Source organism: Pinus tabuliformis, chromosome 8 (assembly GCF_031772625.1).
Source record: "Pinus tabuliformis cultivar Carrire ecotype Pingquan chromosome 8, CPIR1, whole genome shotgun sequence".
In the NCBI taxonomy this organism is placed as follows: domain Eukaryota; kingdom Viridiplantae; phylum Streptophyta; class Pinopsida; order Pinales; family Pinaceae; genus Pinus; species Pinus tabuliformis.
This window is the reverse complement of record NC_142294.1, coordinates 1,279,562,842-1,279,582,486: the sequence shown is the minus strand read 5'-3', so window position 1 is coordinate 1,279,582,486 and position 19,645 is coordinate 1,279,562,842. Positions and strand designations below refer to the sequence as shown.

At 37.1% G+C, this 19,645-nt stretch overlaps 1 protein-coding gene and 1 pseudogene across 1 annotated transcript; both read left to right on the top strand.

Moving 5' to 3' along the window:
• Nucleotides 1-1,628: 1,628 nt before the first annotated feature.
• LOC149240082 (uncharacterized) lies at nucleotides 1,629-2,243 on the top strand. Its single transcript, XM_089370045.1, has one exon. The coding sequence runs from the start codon at nucleotides 1,629-1,631 to the stop codon at nucleotides 2,241-2,243; it is 615 nt and encodes a 204-aa protein (XP_089226171.1).
• A 9,998-nt stretch (nucleotides 2,244-12,241) lies between these two features.
• On the top strand, nucleotides 12,242-14,537 carry LOC149240081 (uncharacterized; annotated as a pseudogene).
• Nucleotides 14,538-19,645: the final 5,108 nt, after the last annotated feature.

The following is a 19,645-nucleotide window of genomic DNA, read 5'->3' as shown; positions in this document are numbered from 1 at the left end:
GATTGGGACGGCCTGAGAGAACCAATGGAAGAAAGCCAGGGGGGGGAGAGATCCCCTCCTACAGAACTGTTATGTTAGGTAACGCAGGGACCGAAGAAGGGCAAAGGGGAAGATCGGAAATGAGTAGGGAACCTCCAGTCTTGGGGAATAAATGGCAAGCCAGAATGGTAAACAGATGCCTCCCTAGGGCACAGAAAAAACCGAGGTATGTGATTCCAAATAACAAATTAGAGAATTACCGTTGCTATATGAGAGATCACGCTTTAATCTGCAAATTCATAGGATACTGGCCATCTGAAAGGGACCTCACGAGATGGATTCAACAGCGATGGCGACCAAAAGGGCATATAGATCTCAAATTGGGGGCTATGGGCTTCTTTACAGTCATCTTCGCAAACCTCGCAGACAAGGAAAGGGTTTTTGAGGAGGGACCGCACTTCATGAACAATGTGGGTTCGTTCATAAGATATTGGGAAGATAGATACAACCCATATGAGGAGAAAATTATGGCAGCCCCGATATGGGTTAGATTATTTGGGTTACCGGATGAATTTTGGGATCCTGGAATATTGGAAGGAATCGGAAATTCGATTGGTACTTTTGTCAAGGTGGCAGAATCGACGAAAAGAGGAAAATATAATTCATATGCTAGAATCTGTGTATATATGAATATAGCAGACCCTTTACCGGAATCAATTGAGCTAGAATATCAGGACGAACTATGGCAGCAGCCCATAGATTATGAACATATACCGTTCAGGTGTCGAAGATGCCATGTATACGGACACCTTGCCAAGGAATGCCCACAAAATCGATCAGTAGCGGCAGAAAAGGACAGCAGGGAGGAAACAAGGCGAGCAGAGGGCTTGGATGGGGAGGAAAATGAATTTAGAGAGGTACAGGGGAAAAGGAAGCAAGCTCCGGGAACATCAAAACCCCAATTCAAGGCGACCACTTCACCAATTGAGAGTTGCAACAAGTTCAATATCCTTCAAGAGAAAGAAGAGGAGATGGAGGGGGATAAACAGGTAAAGAAGGTTACTGAGATAACTCCAATGGAAATCATTAAGGATGGAAAACGGAAAAGCATGAGTCCAAGTAGAGAAACGAAAGGAGAAATGGGTGAGAGAAAGGAGAATATAAAAGAACAATCAATGATAGTTATGTAGAATATCAAGGAAGTGGGTGCAGATGAAGAAAAGATAATGAAAAAATTACTTAATGAATGGAAAAAATTAGATGAAAGATTCATCCTGGAGAAAGAGAAACAGTTGTATAAAGAAACCTTTCAAAGATATAAAGAGAAGAAAGGAGGATTGATAGAAAACAGGATTGATCAAGCAGGAAACCAGGAGTCCCAATGTTCGGAAGGGGAAGGGCAAGGAAAAAGTGGAAGGAAAAAAGGGAGAAGAACTTTGAATGAATCAATCCAAGCAGTGGGTGAGACTTTAGTAAATTCAGGAAGGGTGATACCTCTGTCAGAGGTATTTCAACAAACTTCTAAAAAGTTTTAAATGATTGTTACAAGTTGGAATATCAGGGGATTAAATAGTAAAGGGAAACAGAGATATTTGAAAGAAAGAGTTAAGAAAGATAGACCAAGCATAATGATCATTCAGGAAACGAAAATGGAAAGCCAGCAGTTGGCAGGTATTATTAAACAATTGAAAATTGGATATGAGGTTATGGCGTTGGATGCAGATGCAACAGCAGGAGGCGTAGCCATTTTGTGGAACCCGGAAGAGGTAATTTTTGAACACTGGTATAGTTTGCCTAGAATACTTTCAGGGCTGTTTAGATTAGTGGGAATGGGGGAAAGCATTCTTATCACAGGCGTATACGGACCTCACAATCATAGGGAAAGGCATGATTTCTTAAAAAATATCCATACTATGAGAAGCTTAATTCCGAATATCCCGTGGATAATTGGAGGGGATTTCAATATGATAAGAGATCTACGAGAGAAGAGAGGGGGAGTAAGGAGAGAGGACCAGAATATGGAGGAGTTCAATGATATGATTAGGGACCTGAGGTTAGTCGATATTAATACAGATAATGGTGTCCATACCTGGAACAATCGAAGAGGAGGACAACATCAAAATGCTTCTAGATTGGATAGATTCTTGCTGTCAGAGGAAATTTTGAATCGAGATGTGTTTATTGAAGCTAAAATTTTGCCTAGTCTGGGTTCAGATCATTGGCCAATACGATTAGATATTGATATTAAGAAGATTAAGGGATAGAAGCCTTTCCGATTTGAATCGTTCTGGCTTAGAGACCCACAATTCATTAGGAACGTGGAGGATTGGTGGAATCAGAGCATGATCAGGGGTAAGGGGAAAATGCATACTCTACAATTGAAGCTCAAGGAAATTAAGAAGAGAATAAAAGAATGGAATAAGAAAGAATTCGGGAATATTATGGAAGCAAAGTAGAAATTAGAAAAACAAATGAAGGACATACAACAGAAGATCATTCTGGAAGGAAGGGATGACGAATCGAGTAGGGAGGAAGGCAAAATAATAAGTCAGTTGGAAGAGCGAAGAAAGCAAGAGGAGATTTTGTGGCGACAAAAATCAAGGATCAAATGGTTAAGGGAAGGAGAGCGGAATACAAAATTCTTTCATCAAGCTATGATTCAACATAGGCAGAGGAATAGAATGTTTTTAATTAAAAATGCTGAAGGAGACAGAGTAATAGAACAGGAAGAGATCGAAAAGACCCTAGTTGATTACTTTAAGGGAATTTTGACAGAAAACCAAAGGGATAGAGGAGAAGCTATAAATAATATTTGTAGTGAGATACCAAGATTAGTAACTGTGGAGCAGAATATGGCATTAATGAGGGCAGTGACAATGGAAGAATTAGGGGAAGTTGTAATGAATATGAGTAAGAATAAGGCTCCTGGTCCAGATGGGTATACGGTGGAATTCTTCCAGGGTAGTTGGAATTTTATGGGAAAAGATATATTAGAGGCCGTAGAAGAATCCCGAATGAGACAGCGAATATGGCCTGGAATAAATTCGACTTTTCTAACCTTGATTCCTAAAAGTAATAACTCAGAGGAACCACAGGGTTTTAGATCCATAGCCCTGTGTAACGTCATCTATAAGATAATTTCCACTTTGATAGCGAAAAGGTTGAAACCTCTCTTACCTAACTTAATTGCGCCTGAACAGACTGGGTTTGTGGAGGGGCGGCAGATCCTTGATGGGATAGTAGTATCTCAGGAGGTGATACATTCCCTAAAGACGAAAAAATAGAAAGGAATGCTGATGAAGTCGGATTTATCCAAGGCCTATGACAGATTGAACTGGGACTATCTCAGAGCGGTTTTGGAAGCCTACGGTTTTGAGAGAAGGTGGATAGCATGGATTATTAGTATGATCTCTACTCCAAATTTTTCAATTTTGGTTAATGGTATTCCTATAGATCCATTTAATGCCAGCAGGGGAATTAGGCAGGGGGACCCAATTTCTCCGTTTTTGTTCATCTTGGCTATGGAAGGATTAAGTAGGAAAATCAAAAAGGAAGTTAGCGAAAGGCGAGTCAGAGGCATAAGGCTGTGGAGGAATAATTTGACTATCACACATCAACAGTTTGTTGATGATTTGATGTTATTTGGAGAAGCGACGCTTAAGGAGGTGAGGAATTTCAAGAGGATCTTAGAAGTCTTCAAGAGCGCTTCAGGTATGGAGATTAATAACGATAAATCTTGTACCTTCATATTTAATTTGCATGAATCTATCAAAACTCATTTAACCAGAGTTCTAGGTTTTAGAAAGGGGGAGTTACCGACGAAGTATTTGGGTATACAATTGGATATAAACCCTAATCGGATTAAAAACTGGCAAAGTCTGTTGGAACGAGTCAGGAAAAGATTAGACAGTTGGTCATTCAGATTGTTGAATATAGCAAGTAGAATTGCCTTATTAAAATCGGTCCTATTATCTATCACCATATACCATCTGTCTATTATGGCTGCTCCCAAAGGAGTTTTTGCCAAAATGCGAGAAATCCTTGGAAAAATTTTATGGGGCGGTCCCAAGCAGCAGAAGAAATGGACTCTGGTTTCATGGAAGAATGTAATTATGAGGAAAGAGGAAGGAGGCCTGGGAGTAAGAGACCCTGAAATTGTAAACAAGATTCTAGGGGCGAAATTATGGTGGAGATGGGTCCAGGGAGGAACTGATGTATGGAAAAGGATATGGTCCCAAAAATATGGCATGCCCGATACTACTGAAGGACGCTTAAGAATAGAGGAAACACCAAGAGGTTCACAGATTTGGGATTTTTCAAGTAGAAATAGGGATATAGTTAGGAACTTTGCCTTCTGGGAAATTCGTGAAGGAAACTCAGCAAGATTTTGGGAGGAAAGTTGGTAGCAGCGGGGTATTTTGGATAGGATACAAACTCTTCATGAAGTTAAAGAAACAACGCACAGAGCGGGAATGAAATATGTAAGAGATTATTGGAAAAGAGCCGAATTAAATGATATATGGCGAGCTTGGAAAAGACTGGATGAATGGGTTGACACCATAGGTCAGGAGGCTGGGCAAATGTATGACAGAGAAATAGCATCAAGGAAAATCAAGGTTCGAGAAGGTAAGGATATCCTTAGATGGGGTAAAGCGATGGTGGGTATGTTCACAGTCAAAGAAGCCTATTATTGGGTAACGAAGGAGGAAAGAGAGGAGGAACCAATAAGATGGAAAAAGATTTGGGAAGGCAAATGGTGGCCAAAAGTAACATGCTTTGTATGGTTGGTATGCAGAGGAAGGATCCTAACATGGGATAATATGCAGAAAAGGGGAATGATTGGACCATCAAGATGTAGTCTCTTTACCAAGGAATTCGAAACTCAGGAGAATCTATTGAATAACTGTATATATACTAAAAGCATATGGGAAGAAATTAGAGTGCTCTTTGGTATGACACAGAGGGATCCCGCTAGCATCAAGAATACTCTGTTTCAGTGGGGAAAAGGGAATTTCCAAAGCAAAGTTGTAAGGAGAATATGGAATCTAGCGATTGGTTTTGTAGTCTGGGCGATTTGGAAAGAGCGAAATCGACGAATCTTTAGGGATATTAGTTGGCAAGAGTCGAGAATTTGGGATGAAATCTGTAGATCGATTAAAGAAACGATTTTATCAGAAGTATGGGAGGAAGAGGATTGGAGATTGAATGCGGAGGAACATAGGATAGTCTCCAAATTAAACTTGGAATTTCAGATGATTTATCCCCATACGGAGCGGAAGATTAGAAATGGAATGCCGAGCCCCAATCATTATAGGCTGCCTGGTGAGCGACGGGTTAAATTAAACTTCGACAGGGCCTCAAAGGGTAACCCGGGACAAGCAGGTTTGGGGGGTATCTTCAGAGATAGTAGCGGAAACACGCAATGGATTTATGATGAAGGAGGAGGGGAAATGACGAATAACGAAGCGGAATTATGGGCTGTTCACCATGGACTCCGGATAGCAGTTCAGAAAGGTTATATGAATCTAGAAATCGAAGGCGACTCACAAATCACGATTGATATGCTGAAGAAATTAAGGGATGGGAAGAGATGGGAGCATGTGTCGAAGAGTTGGCGGACAGCAGGGATCCTACAGGATATTGAGCAGATGCTGAGTAGGATCGAGTACACAACAATTACACATGTACTGCGAAATGGTAACCGTGCAGCTGATCTATTGGCTAATTGGGGTTGTGGAGGATCGAACAGAAGCGTCGATTGCAGCTGGATATCATTACAGGATGATCCAAGGTGGGGCGGGTTAAAAACTATATTAAGTCAGGATCATGATGACGCGACCGCACAGGGAAGGAATAATTAGGAGCCTCCGGATTATGGCAAGGAGGGGGAAGGACAGAGTATTCAATGCTCGATCAAAGCGTTTGCGGGTTCAAGATGTTGGGATTAAAGTCATGAAGGATGACAGTACTCAATCCACGGGAAGATTGAGCATCCCAAGAAGGAAATCGGGTAAGGTACCGAGGAGAAGCGGTGGTAACGCCAGCGAGTCACTACTACTTTCCCATCATGGAAGAGTATATGTAATGGGTATTTATGATAATGACAGACTGCAGCGAAGTTTCAAGACGGCAAGGTGGCACCATAGTGATAATATAGAGACTGCATGTAATCGGACAAAGCCAAACGCGAATTCAGAAGAGCAGCAAAGAAGAGCGAGGAAGGGTAGAGAGAAATTACAACAGAAGAAGGACTGTAAGATGGCGGAGCTCCAGGACAGTGGAGCAGGAAGGTGGACGAGGAGTAAGGGAGCAACTCCTGTGGAAAAAGGAAAGAGCACGGTCGAAGAAGTTCTGCAGAAGATATATTTTACTATCCAGGATGACTCGGACGAAGAGTTTGACATTTGCAACTATATTACATATGACGAGCCTCAGCGAACAGTGAAAGGAAAAGGGGGTATGGGGAAGGTACAAGAGATGGAAGTGGGGGACCGAGAGGAGGAGAACGAGGATCAGGGGAACGATGAGGAAGTGGAGGTGGAGAGACGTGGACGGGGTAGAGGAGCGCGAGGAAGAACTAACCACAGAGGGCAAGGGAGGACTGGAGGACGAGGTAGCCGAGGGAATAGGAATGTACGTTCGGAATTTGAGGAGGGAGCCGATACTGAGGTAAGAAGAAGAAAGAGGGGTAAGAAAGACATGAGGAGGAGATTACAGGAAGCAGAAGAAGCATATGCCCATGATACTAATCCCAATATGAGAAGGATTATAGAGCATTTGGAGGAAGAAGCTATGCAGGAGATTTCAGATCCTGAGATGGAGGATTGGGAGCAATTCCTCCCTGATCCCGGACATACGAGAGGACGAATGTCCTTATATAAACAATCTTTACATGTATATTGGGGAATGAAGCGATTACTGGCTAAAGCTATGGAATAGGTGGCTCTAGAAATGGCTGAACTGGTTGAGGGAATTCCAACTATGAAAAGGGAATTGAAAAATATTCAAGTGACTCTACTCATGCAAGACAGAAATATGGATGATATTCTGCAGATGCTTCAAGCGGGTGGAATGGGCGTCAAGGTCGAGAAAGAACCAAAGACAGATGCACCAAATCAGTAGAAGATGCAGCTGCTGCTAGGAGGTTTTTCTATATACTGTTTTTTTTTTTTTTTGGAAATATAGATGATACTGAATCAGAAGGAAAACAATTTACCTATAGTAAGAATCGATGCATATTTAGCGTGGATAGATAGGTTGATAATATACTTTTTTTGGATGGCTTTGAAAAACTTTAGATGGTTAAGCAACCCGGTTTCCCTTAAGGGTGGGTTGAGACCTGTCCAACTTTGTAATATCTTTTATTTACAGTAATGGAAAACAGAGTATCGCCTTAGCTTACAAAAAAAAAAATATTAGTTCAACCTAAAAACCTTTATGAATTTTTTTTTATCTTTAATCGATCTTCGAGCTCATTCAACAAACATTTATTTTGCCTCTCAACCACAAAATTTTATTCGGGAGTATGTGAAACTCTACATTGTTTGTGAATCACATTTACCTTTTAGTACGGTAAAAATATCATAATGTGTTTTCTTATGTTTTATCCAATTAATGTATTTTGATGTTTTGTCATTTCGTTTTATCGGTTTCTAAACTCTTTGAAATATTCAAAACTATTACTTTTCATTTTAATGAAATAAATCCATGTAAATGTCTTCGTGTCATCAATTAAAAAAAATAACAAAGTAAGAAATCAAGTAAAAAATTACCCCATGTTTGTGTTGTCCACAAACATCAATATGCACCGACCGAAGAATATCCCTTTTCTTTTATCTATGCTTTTAGGGAACTCATTGCTATGTAGTTTTCGTATCGTGTAATCAAATAGTGCACTTATTCTTAAAACTTGAACAGTCTCCACCATCTATTTCTTTTGATTCAAAACCATATCTTTAAAATTTAGGTGATTTTACTTTAAGAGTTATAGTTATTCTGTAAATATAAAATTGATGATAATGTGACTATCCTTCATAGTAAAATCAAGTTTGTAGTGTCATCTCACTCTATCTTCTTTACTTTGTAGTGTCGTACATGTTTTTCACAAGACTACTTCACATGAATTATAATGGCTAAAATTGGGATTATTATTTTCTTCATCCTATGAATATACATTACATTCTTTTTTTTTCACATGATCATTTCGCAAAGTCACATACACATTACCATAAACATTTATTTTATAACATATATCATCAAATAAAATAAGTTTTCTCGTAATTAAATTTTCATCTTACACAAATATTAATATTAAATAAAATTATGTTAAAAATAATAATAAAAAAATAAAGTGAACTAGATTTAAAAAGTAATAAAAGACAGGCCACAAACAAGACAACACTAAAAAAAGCCTTTGTATTATTAAGAAAATAGATCTTCTAAAAGCTATTTTCCACTAAATGGATTAAAAATAAATAAATTTGAAAATATTTTTTTGATTCATGTGAGCATTTTATTCCTTATGAATAAAAGTAGAAAAAATAATTTAAGGTAGAATGTTACAATTTTGTTATTTTTTTTTTTTAACTCTACAACCATTTAGATGAATTATTTGAAACAAGGTAACTAATAACTGAAATCATATTTACTTTCCCCAAGATATTGATTTTTTTAACAATTGATAAGTACCACGAACTAAATATAAAAACACATTCACACAAATCAACATGCTTATTTACATAAGAAATCGAGAAAGGAAAAATGTGCTTTTCTTTGTCTTAGTATTTTATTGATTATTCTTGAGAAAATAGATCTTACAATTCACCCTATAAGTCTTTGATAATAAAATTGCTCTTCTATTGAATTACTTTCACCAAGATATAGAGTTTCTTAACCATTGATAAATACCACAAAGTAAATATAAAAACACATTCACACAAACTGGCATGCTTATTTAGATAAGAAACCCAAAAAAATTCCTTTTTTTTGTTTTCTTATTTTACTGATTATTCTTGAGCGAATGGATCTTACAATTCACCCTATAAGTATCTAATAATATAATTTCTCTCCTACTGAATTACTTTCACCATTTCCTAGCACATAATTGTGCTCCTATTTTCTATTGCACAAGCACAAGATCATATTTTTGTGCACACTTGTGGCATTCTATTTCCTTGCACACAAGCCTCCTAAATCCTTATTCACAAGCTCCTCAATTCTACTCACTCCACACATAAATAATGTTATCTCTGGTGATGGTCTTCTTCCTTCGTCTTCTTTATAGATAGAATTTCATCCATCCAATGAGGCCTAGTATTTAGTTTTGATTTAGAGTTAACTGAGTGTTCAACTTGTTCTCTCTGTCATAAAAAATGAAGTATTAACTTATTTTAACTGAACTTGTAACTTCCATCCTTTCCTGTAGTCAAACTGAAAAAGAGTATTAACCCATTTTAATTAAAATTGTAACTTTCACCTAGTAGTGTAGTCAAACTGAAGAAGGATCCACTTAAGTGAAGCTCCAACACTACACATGATAACTTTATGACCACTTGACTAAAATAGAAATCAACTCATTGAAAATGAATTCTATCTCATGAATTCACACTCATGCTGAGAAAAAGACTAATGAGTGTTCTTCAGTAGCTAAGGCACAAGCCAAAAGTGCTTCTATCACTACATTATCAACATTATCAGCATATTTATTATGTAGAAAGAAGTTAAGAATATATATACATATATATATATATATATATATATATATATATATATATATATATATATATATATTGATATAACATTATATCAATTATTAATTTAATATGAATTAGCCTAGATTTATCTTAAATTTAGTTGTATCAATTGTAAAGAGGAATGAAATCCATATAATGAAAAATATTCTACCTAAAAGGATATTTGAAAAAAATAATAAAAAAATTCATTAAAAGTTATAAAATATATAAACTTGGTTTTAAATTTTGACTTTAAGGATATGCTATATCATAATTTTATTTTTATTAATAAAATTACAATTTTTTTCTTCCCCCCAAAAAAAATTGACAATATACATCCTTTAATCGTCATATTTTTATCACAACTATTTGCGAGCAATGATTTCTATCCTCCCCACATGGCTTCTATTGTGACAAGTGACATGTTAAGTTCATGAGAAATAAAAGGGCCGAGGAGGAGTAGAGCATATGCTGACAAGGTGTTATGCTAAGTTACTCCATGCTTGAAAGTTCACATGTTCAATACTTCTGTGGGATGCCTCGAGTGATTTTGATGGCATATATGCCTGTGTGTCATGGCTCTTTAAGCCACAAGGTAGGCATGCGTCTCCTCAAGTTCACATGTTCAATACTTTTGTGGGATGCCTCGTGTGATTTTGATGGCATATATGCCTGTGTGTCATGGCTCTTTAAGCCACAAGGTAGGCATGGGGCTCCTCTCATGACTCACATAACTTAACAAAAAAGAGTAATGATTGATTTCTCATACACAATGATAAAGATATATTAATCAGCTTATCCAATATTTTGAGTTATTTACAATATTTTTTAACCTATTTTGGGGATGATTTACCCATAAATCCACTTTTGAGTGTTTTGTGTTTTTTTTGTTTTTTGTTTTTGTTTGTTTGTTTGTTTGTGTGAAGGAGTTTTCCAAATATTGAATCTATTTATATATTCAAAAAAAACATTTTAAACAACTAAAGTTGATGATTTGTGGAAAAATTATATCAACAAACTATAACGATTAAAAGAAACTTCTAACGATTAAAAGAAACTTCTAATAATTATAAAGAACATCACGTGACAATTTCATTATTATTATTTTCCTTAGTTAAAAGATTTGTGATATTATTTAAATATATAAATTAGTTAGATAGAATAAGAATGAAGAGTGTGTAGTAATACTGATATGTTTGTCTAATATGCCCCATTGAAGAAGACCAACAATATGCCCCATTGAAGAAGACCAACAATAATTCAACCATAGTAATGACTCAGCTTGTAATCACTGTCTTTTGATTAAACAAGTAACTTATAATATTCTTTTCCAATATGCAAAAATAAATCAAAATAAAATACAATCAAAATTATTAAATTAATTTCAGATTGCAATTTAGCATCGTTAAAATTATAATTTTGCATGTAACCTAAACTTCCCATCAAAAGAATTTTGACAGGAGCATAAAATCTCATTAGATCAGTTTAAATGCTCCTTATTGTACGGTTGATTTCGGGTGACGTACAAAACCCTAATGGCCCGCTGCGGGGCACATGGTCTCAACGTTGAGCGAGGTCATCCATATCCACAAATATGTATGGGAATCAAAATTATTAAACTAATTTCAAATTCGAATTTACCATGGTTAAAATTACAATTTTGCATCTAACCAAAACTTCCAATCAATTTTTGGATCGGAGCAGGAAATCACATCAGAACCGTTTAAATGCTCCTTATGACACGGTTGAATTTGGTTGACGTACGAAACCCTAATGGCCCGCCTGCGCACAAGGTCTCGAGGTTGAGCGACGTCATGGATATCCACGAATATATATTGGAAGATACATCCAACATATAACTTATATCTATTGTTTCGATTAAGCAGAGATTAAATGAAAATAGATGGATGGGTATCGGCGTGCATTAATGTCATGTTACAATTCTCAATGTACATTCCTCTGTCATTTTCTTTTACCTACTTTTTATTCGCCAAACCTCCATCTACTTCGAGCGCCATTTAGACCATCACACGTGACTGGTTGAACTCTTAGTGTATATACAAAACCTTCTTGTACTTCGAGCGCCAGTTAGACCATCATATGCGACTGGTTGAACCCTTAGTGTATATACACCTCAAATGACAGTTCCCGAAGTAATAGTGTTGGTGTACCCTGAAGAGGTTTGCTATTACACCAAAATGTACGAGTGTTAGTAAACTTTCAAACGGCTAGCTTGGATCCGGGTACGAGTGTTAGTAAACTTTCAAACGGCTAGCTTGGATCCGGGATGGAAATTAAGGATTCCATAATGGTCAGTGATTCCTCAAAAAAAAATGAATATTCAGTTGACCTAGCGCTTGGTAAATATGGAAGGTGGCCCTGTGCGCAGGAAAGGACCCTAGACCCGGCGTTTATAATTCACGCTGATTTTCAAGATTTTTATTAAGGGTTGACAAGAAGCGCATCTTCCTTTGTAGTATAAAGAGCCCACCCGAGACAATAACCGCATCTTACTCTGTAATATTGTATCGTAGGATTTCCACTGCCAAACAAGCAGAGCCTTCGAGCTTGTGACCTGATCTGTTTAATTTACCAATTTTCTTTTTCTTTTTTGTATAAAATTTCCGTGTTAGTAGAATATGGCCAGTGTTGAGGTAGATTAATGAGTCTATGCATGTTGCCATTGCAATGTTTATGTTTCTTATTATTTTTCTGTTTTTTTTGTAATTTTTCCTTTGATTAATTGCTCTGTATAGAGATGTCAGATGCAATAGCTTTGAACTTTGCATAGATTAATGTCTTTAACTCACAATGGGGAATGCTGTCCTAGGTGCAGGTTGCTACCGCGCCGGCTGGGTCCATTCCTAGTGAAGAAAAGGTAGAAGACATAGAGGAAGCTGTGAAGAATATAGAAATCGAACCCACAAGCGAAAAGGTTGCCGAAGAAGAAGCTCCTCCCTCTAGTCCTGCTGAGGAGGATCCAGTGGCAGTCAAAACAGTCGATGAAAGCTCCGACACCGTGGAGAAATCTGCAGAAGAATCGACTGGAACCCTGACTGCCTCGGAATCCGGAGTAGAATCGGCCCAACTCGAGCCCGAGGAAACACCAGAACCTAAGGAAGAAGCCGTCGAACCCCACAAAGTAGAATCTGTAGCTCAAGCTCCCGCCGAAGTCGCCGCTGTTGAAGAGAAAGCCGAACAGGCATCCGGTAAGGAAGAAGCTTCTGCTGCTGTTGAAACTGCAGCAGAAGAAAAGTCTGAAGAATCATTGGCCAATGGAGATTCACTTGCTGAAATTCCAGAAGAGAAAACTGTATCAATTGAAGGGAGCGTTGTTGAAGCAAAGCCGCCTATAGCAGCTCCGGCTGAATAGAAGGCCGAGGGTGAGATTAATCCTCATGAATAAATAAATGGGCGTGGAAGGAAAATAAAATATATCCATGGATCTTCAGGGGGTTGATGTAGTAAACTTATATAGTTATACTATCATACTCTATGGGTACTGCTATTGTATTTAGTCATCGCAGACTCAACGATCATGTCCGCCATCTCGCATATTTCATAATGAAGTTAAGTTAGTAGCAGTATTTCGAAATATAGGCCTAGAGGTTGCATAACTTTTGTATTAATTGCATGTTTCTAGTTAATCTTATATGAAGTACAACCAGAGCTCCGTTAGTGATTTTGCTGATTCGATGTGCAGTTCATTTTGAGCAGGAATTTCTAATCGAGAAGTCAACCATGTTCCTAACTTCCAGTGACATAATTAGCAATGGTAATGTATGAAAAATCGTGATTAAAGTGTTAGTTATACGATGTGAGGTTATGTTACGACTGGTATTCATGGACTATGGCGATTTATAAATATGTATTCATATGTCCCAACTGGCCTTATCCATCGTTCCCGTTATCTTCCATATTTCGTATTTCTCTATGCTTCATATCAAACCTCCACTTCTTTGGTTACAGGCCACAATCATTTTTTCATATCCTTCCATTTGAATCAAGGAAATTATGCCCCTTTCCGTCTCAAATTGGATAACAATATAGTCCTCCTTCACATATCCTCTTCGTATCAAGGAGACATTAAACAACTCATGGCAAATATGCCACAGACAAGAAGATATTTCTGTTGGAGTTAATGCTTACATTCCATCGTTCCCGTTATCTTCCATATTTCGTATTTCTCTATGCTTCATATCAAACCTCCACTTCTTTGGTTACAGGCCACAATCATTTTTTCATATCCTTCCATTTGAATCAAGGAAATTATGCCCCTTTCCGTCTCAAATTGGATAACAATATAGTCCTCCTTCACATATCCTCTTCATATCAAGGAGACATTAAACAACTCATGGCAAATATGCCACAGACAAGAAGATATTTCTGTTGGAGTTAATGCTTACATTCCATATTTAAGAAGTTGGTTTGTGATGGTTGAGAAATTCTCTCAACCTCTCTATCTAATTTAGGAATAAGTTGGATCTCAGAAACTCTATTTAATAGAGTAATCTGAATGTAAATCGGTGTGTGAGTGTGTTTGTACATACACCATTTGTGCATAATATATGATTGAGTTTCTGTAATTGTGTATTTTAGCTGTTTTTATCATGGTATCAGAGCTAGATCTGAACCTGTGTTGTGAGGAGGTGCATCTGGATGTTAACCAGGCTGTTGCAACCTGAATATATCACAGACAGGATCCTCTTTGAATACGTGTGCTTTATCAGAGATTCCGGCAAATATTTCGGTTTTGCGTCCACAGCTTCGTCATCTGGTCAGATCTGTTCATGGTGGACCTGCAACTGCTTGCTGCCACGGAATTAGCGAAGAAGATGGGAGAATTCTCAAGATAAAATCCCTACTATTGTAATTGCTTCAAAGCGTTGAAGATCTCATCGAACCCCAAGACGTGGCGTCATTTGTTATGGGCTGGAAAATCTCCGTAGCATGACAAGTCTGTTGTGCGTGTGAGAAAATGGGCGACGCTCTCGTTACCTGCACTACGTATCTCCATTGATCATTGTCGGAAAATTTCTATGTAACCTGCTATTGGAGGTGCATAAATGTAATTTGTTGTTCGTTGTTCTGCATCAATATGCTATTGGAGTCTATCCACAATCTGTCAAAGTAATCTTAACAGGCCAAGGTCTGGACTGCCTAGCAGATCGGCAGCAGAGGTCGAGCGGTCGGATTGACTGCGCAATCCGCGGTGTGTCTGCCAGTGGGAGGAGATGTGTGCCAGTGAATACGTTGTGCTGCCTGGAATCTGCCGGAGAGTCGTGATAAACTTTCTGCGTGGATTGTATGCCATTTGATGTAACTCGATCGAAGACCATTCCCATTCAATTGATGAAGTTGCAGAACTCTGTTTCTGTGCAGAGTCAGAGAGCGACCACTGAAGGTCATTGTAATGGTCGATGTGTGGATATGATCGTGTGAAATGGTATTTGGGTTCAAATGAATTTGGTTGAAAGGAGATGCCATTAAGAGTTTCGCCAAACCAGAGAAGCTGAAGAGCTACAGCCTGTTGAGATTGATAGTGAATGCGTTGTTGCCATCACTGTTTGTCGAGGTCGCTATGGTTGCCATGTTTTTTACAATCTGTGGTGAGATACATGGTCTTGCCTCTCGGCGATCCAATAACAAGTATGGATCTCCAAGTGGTGGTGCTTTTCTCTGGAACGTGTATAATACAGTATGGAGGTCTGAGCTTGGCCATAGTTAGAAATTAAATGCAGATCGATATATAACGCCAGCAGATTTTTGGGTTTTATATAGCAGGATGTTTCATTGTCGAGGTGTTCACCTATTAAACTCTTTTAAAAATAACTAGCAGTTCAACTATGTGTCTGATGCCAGTACTTAAATATCAAGTAGAAGTAAGGCTCAATATGGATGGTTGTCCAGATAGTATGGCAGTTGCGGATCTAGGGAAGGATCCCTCATTAGTGGTAGACGTGGAAGTGGTTTCCTAATGAGGTTATGCGACAGATTGGGATGTTGTCCAGTAATTGACTTCGGGAGGTCCTTGATTCGGGAGTTGAGGAAGGGAACTCGGGAATCCAACTTGCCAACTACACCTTTCTGAGGGTTATGAGGCAACTTGATGGAACATCTACTGATAAGCTTGATTATTTTTTTGTTATTTTCATGTAATGTAATCATTAAGGGGGGATGTTGGAGTTAATGCTTACATTCCATATTTAAGAAGTTGGTTTGTGATGGTTGAGAAATTCTCTCAACCTCTCTATTTAATTTAGGAATAAGTTGGATCTCAGAAACTCTATTTAATAGAGTAATCTGAATGTAAATCGGTGTGTGAGTGTGTTTGCACATACACCATTTGTGCATAATATATGATTGAGTTTCTGTAATTGTGTATTTTAGCTGTTTTTATCAATTTCATAGTTTTCTATCAACCTAATAGATGTTATTTTTTTAGATATATTGATTAACACTTGTTCTTTTAAGGTATTAAAAGAAAAGTATAAATTTAGAGCTCCACAGAACGAAATATTCGCAGTGTGTTCTTCGTGGAACCTTCTTTTATGACAGTGTAATAATAAAATATTGAGCTCATTATTTTTCTGCGAAAACATACCCACCATTCAGCTTTCAAGCTCTTCTTTACTTCCTCTTCCGGTTTCAAAGGCCTTTTTTGTTTTCTCTCCAGATCTCTGGAGTTTCTTGTAGCTCCAGTTCTGTAGAGCATTTCATGGAATTGTTTGTTGGAATCCAAACGCGTTTTAACACTAATAGATTTCCTTGAAAATCATTTGTTTTTCCTTGAAGTAGATGAAGCACAGTGCTTCCGCGATTGATCCCCAAACTATCATGCAAAGTTTGTTTATCTCAAAGAGGTTAAGACCCGGGGTTTAAAATTTGAACTAACAGGGAGCAATATATCCTTCGCCAAAAGTTATTTATCCAATTGTAGTCTTCTTCAATGACTTGGGTCAGATTCACCCAGACCAGTGTTGCGGGGGAGTGCAACCCCCCTTCCTCTTTCGATTGCGCACTCCCCCTCCACCCCCGATCTTGCTCCCAATCCGCGCTCCGGTTGGGAGCGACTCGGGAGTGCGCTCCCAAAATCGCTCTCGAAAAGGGAGCAATTTCAGGAACGCACTCCCTCAAAAAACACTCCTTGCCTTTTCGGGAGCGTTTAGCCTTTTTTGCAAAAAAAAAAAATCAGTAATGTTTCAAATGCAATTTTTTTCAAAGAAACAAATAAGTTTTGAGTAGGGCAACTTAATTATCAAGCCTATGGCTCTAGTATTGATATGCAATTCATGGTAACATTCTCCTTAATCTTCATTTTCATCCTTTAACTTAAATTTTTAACATTACCATGAAATGACTCAAGATGTTTGAGAGTAGTTCTGACCTCATTGGATTTCATATGGAGAAAGTAGAATTTTAGATTTCATTCAAAATCCAGCAGGCTTATCAGTTTTTCAGGATTTCGGGATTACAATGTTTCCATTGAATTTTGTCATGTATTAGGATATGGAACTCCTATTTAATCAAGAGCACCAATCCCTCTATGTACCTTGATGTTAGTGACATTGGTTGTCAAACTCCTCTATCATGACCCTCCTAAAAATGTATGCATCACTCAAACAAAATCTTGACTTGACATGCTATGCTTTTTCTATCTTATGTTAATGCTTAGAGGGTGATATTAATGACAAAGATCACTATACAGATACATATGTAGTGACAAAGATACCTCTGGATATTAATGCTTAGAGGGTGATATTCATGACAAAGATCCTAATTTTCCAACAAGACTAAAAACTAGACATTTCTCGTGGTGGCAAAAGGCCAAAGCATAAGCAATAGATAATAGATTAACTTGTCTTTTCTAGTTTCTAATAGTTTTTATAACTATTGACTCTTTCATATTTTTTATGATATTTTTTTAAACAATATATGGAAATTTAAGTTTGAAGTTGGCAATTATAACTCATTAGTAATGAATTATGGATATGATGCTTCATGAATGTTGAAAGCTGTTTCATTTCATTTTATAACATTTCATTTCATGTTAGATATTATTGTTGTAATGGTTACACTTAGCTTACAAGTACAACTTTGGTGATCAATGATGATAAATGTTACATATTGAATTTTGAAAGCTTGAAACTTTAAGATTGATGAATCATGAGACTCAATATGTTGTATGTTACTATGTTACTAACTTGTGGACATGGTTGATGAAGATTATAACTTCTAGATGATTGTTGTTATATGGTTCAATCTATGTTTTTTTATGTTTTTTATATCTAATTCATAATTCTACATGTTTTTGTTGACATATATGTATCAAAATATAAACATATAAAAATATATATATTATATAAAAAAGGCTCCGGGATTCGCTCCCAAACCGCGAACTTTTGAAAATGTAGCTTCCGCACCCGTTTTCGCTCCTGCTCCCTGCTTTTGCTCTTGCTCCCAAGTAACACTGACCCAGACATTTTCTTCTGCATGTGTATGTACGAATGACCGATTAAAGGTCATATTTTGTGTTGGAGATCTATCTAACATGTAGATATATGTTTATATGCTAACATTTTATACCAACTAGCTATATAATCGATTCCATCACTATAACCTTAAGCCAATTCATTTAGTATAGAATTTGTTAAAATAAGCTGGGAGTTTTTTCAGTTTGCTTGATGTTACCAAAGGAACCATCACAAAATGATGTGCTATATAGGGCGCTTCTAACTAAGAAGTAATAATATTTAGACGAAGTTAATGAATTTAGCACTAACAATTTTTTTTAACTATAAGTCAAGTGGTTAAAATTAGCTACGTAAAATAGTTATTTAACCTTGTTTTGGCTTTTCATTTTACTCACTCTTTTTGTTAAAGTATTTTCCTCTCCATTGTAATGTAACTCTCATCATTTTATTGTATCTATTACGATATGGTATAGCAACTTTTGGTCTTCATTTACACTGGATTTACAATTTCCTTTTTCCTTTTCCACCTAAGAGGTTGTCAAAGGTTGTCAACTACTTGGTGGGTTTTCTTAAAGCTGACCTCAATAATTGGTGTTTTTAGTTTTGGCCAATTTGTCTTTTACACCATCTAAAAAGATTTTCTCTTCAATTTTTTTGGTTTATTGGACTTCCTCTTTTCTTTTTTTTTTCTTGCTCTGGCACTCATTTAGAAATCTTTTCTTTTCCAAATTTTTTACTTTGCCTTTCCAATTCTTTTACTGTTTTTTTTCCCTATGTTCTCATCAGCCCACATCACCCCACATCATGGTTCTTGTTCAAAGGACCTGGGGACATGCTCTTACACTCTTGCACTTATTATACTCCACGTTACCAAGGAAATCATGCTTCCCAAATTTGGAGCTTCATTACTTATTTTTTAGTTGGACACCTATATTTTTCATCCAAATTACAGTGATCTAAGGCAAAGGTTACTTGTTTGATTCATTAATTTTCATTCTCATTTCTTATTTCGAGGCCAACATAGGCAATCTTAGAGTAGAGCTACATCCATGTAACCTTTCAACTTACGAAGGTCATCTTGGGTTCATCATAGACACGCTCATAGTATTCTCATTAATATATTAAACATAATGATGTTATCTTTATCTCTATTGTCTCTGCCCTCAATTTGGTGAGAATTTATGATGCCTTTTGTCATGGCATTCATAAGTGGCTCTATACAACTTAGTATATGCAAAATTTAATGTGTCATTACATGAAACATTTTCAATATTTGGAGTAGTTAGTGTAGCAATGTATTGACTTCTTATGTAGTTGTAGGTCCAATGACCTATCAATGAATTGGACCTATCAATGAAGGAGAGAAGGTATTTATTCTAAATTTTAATTAAAGTTTGTTAGTTATGTTTAGAGATAATGTTCCCTTATTTGTGAAGTCTCTATTCATGCATTGGTTATATA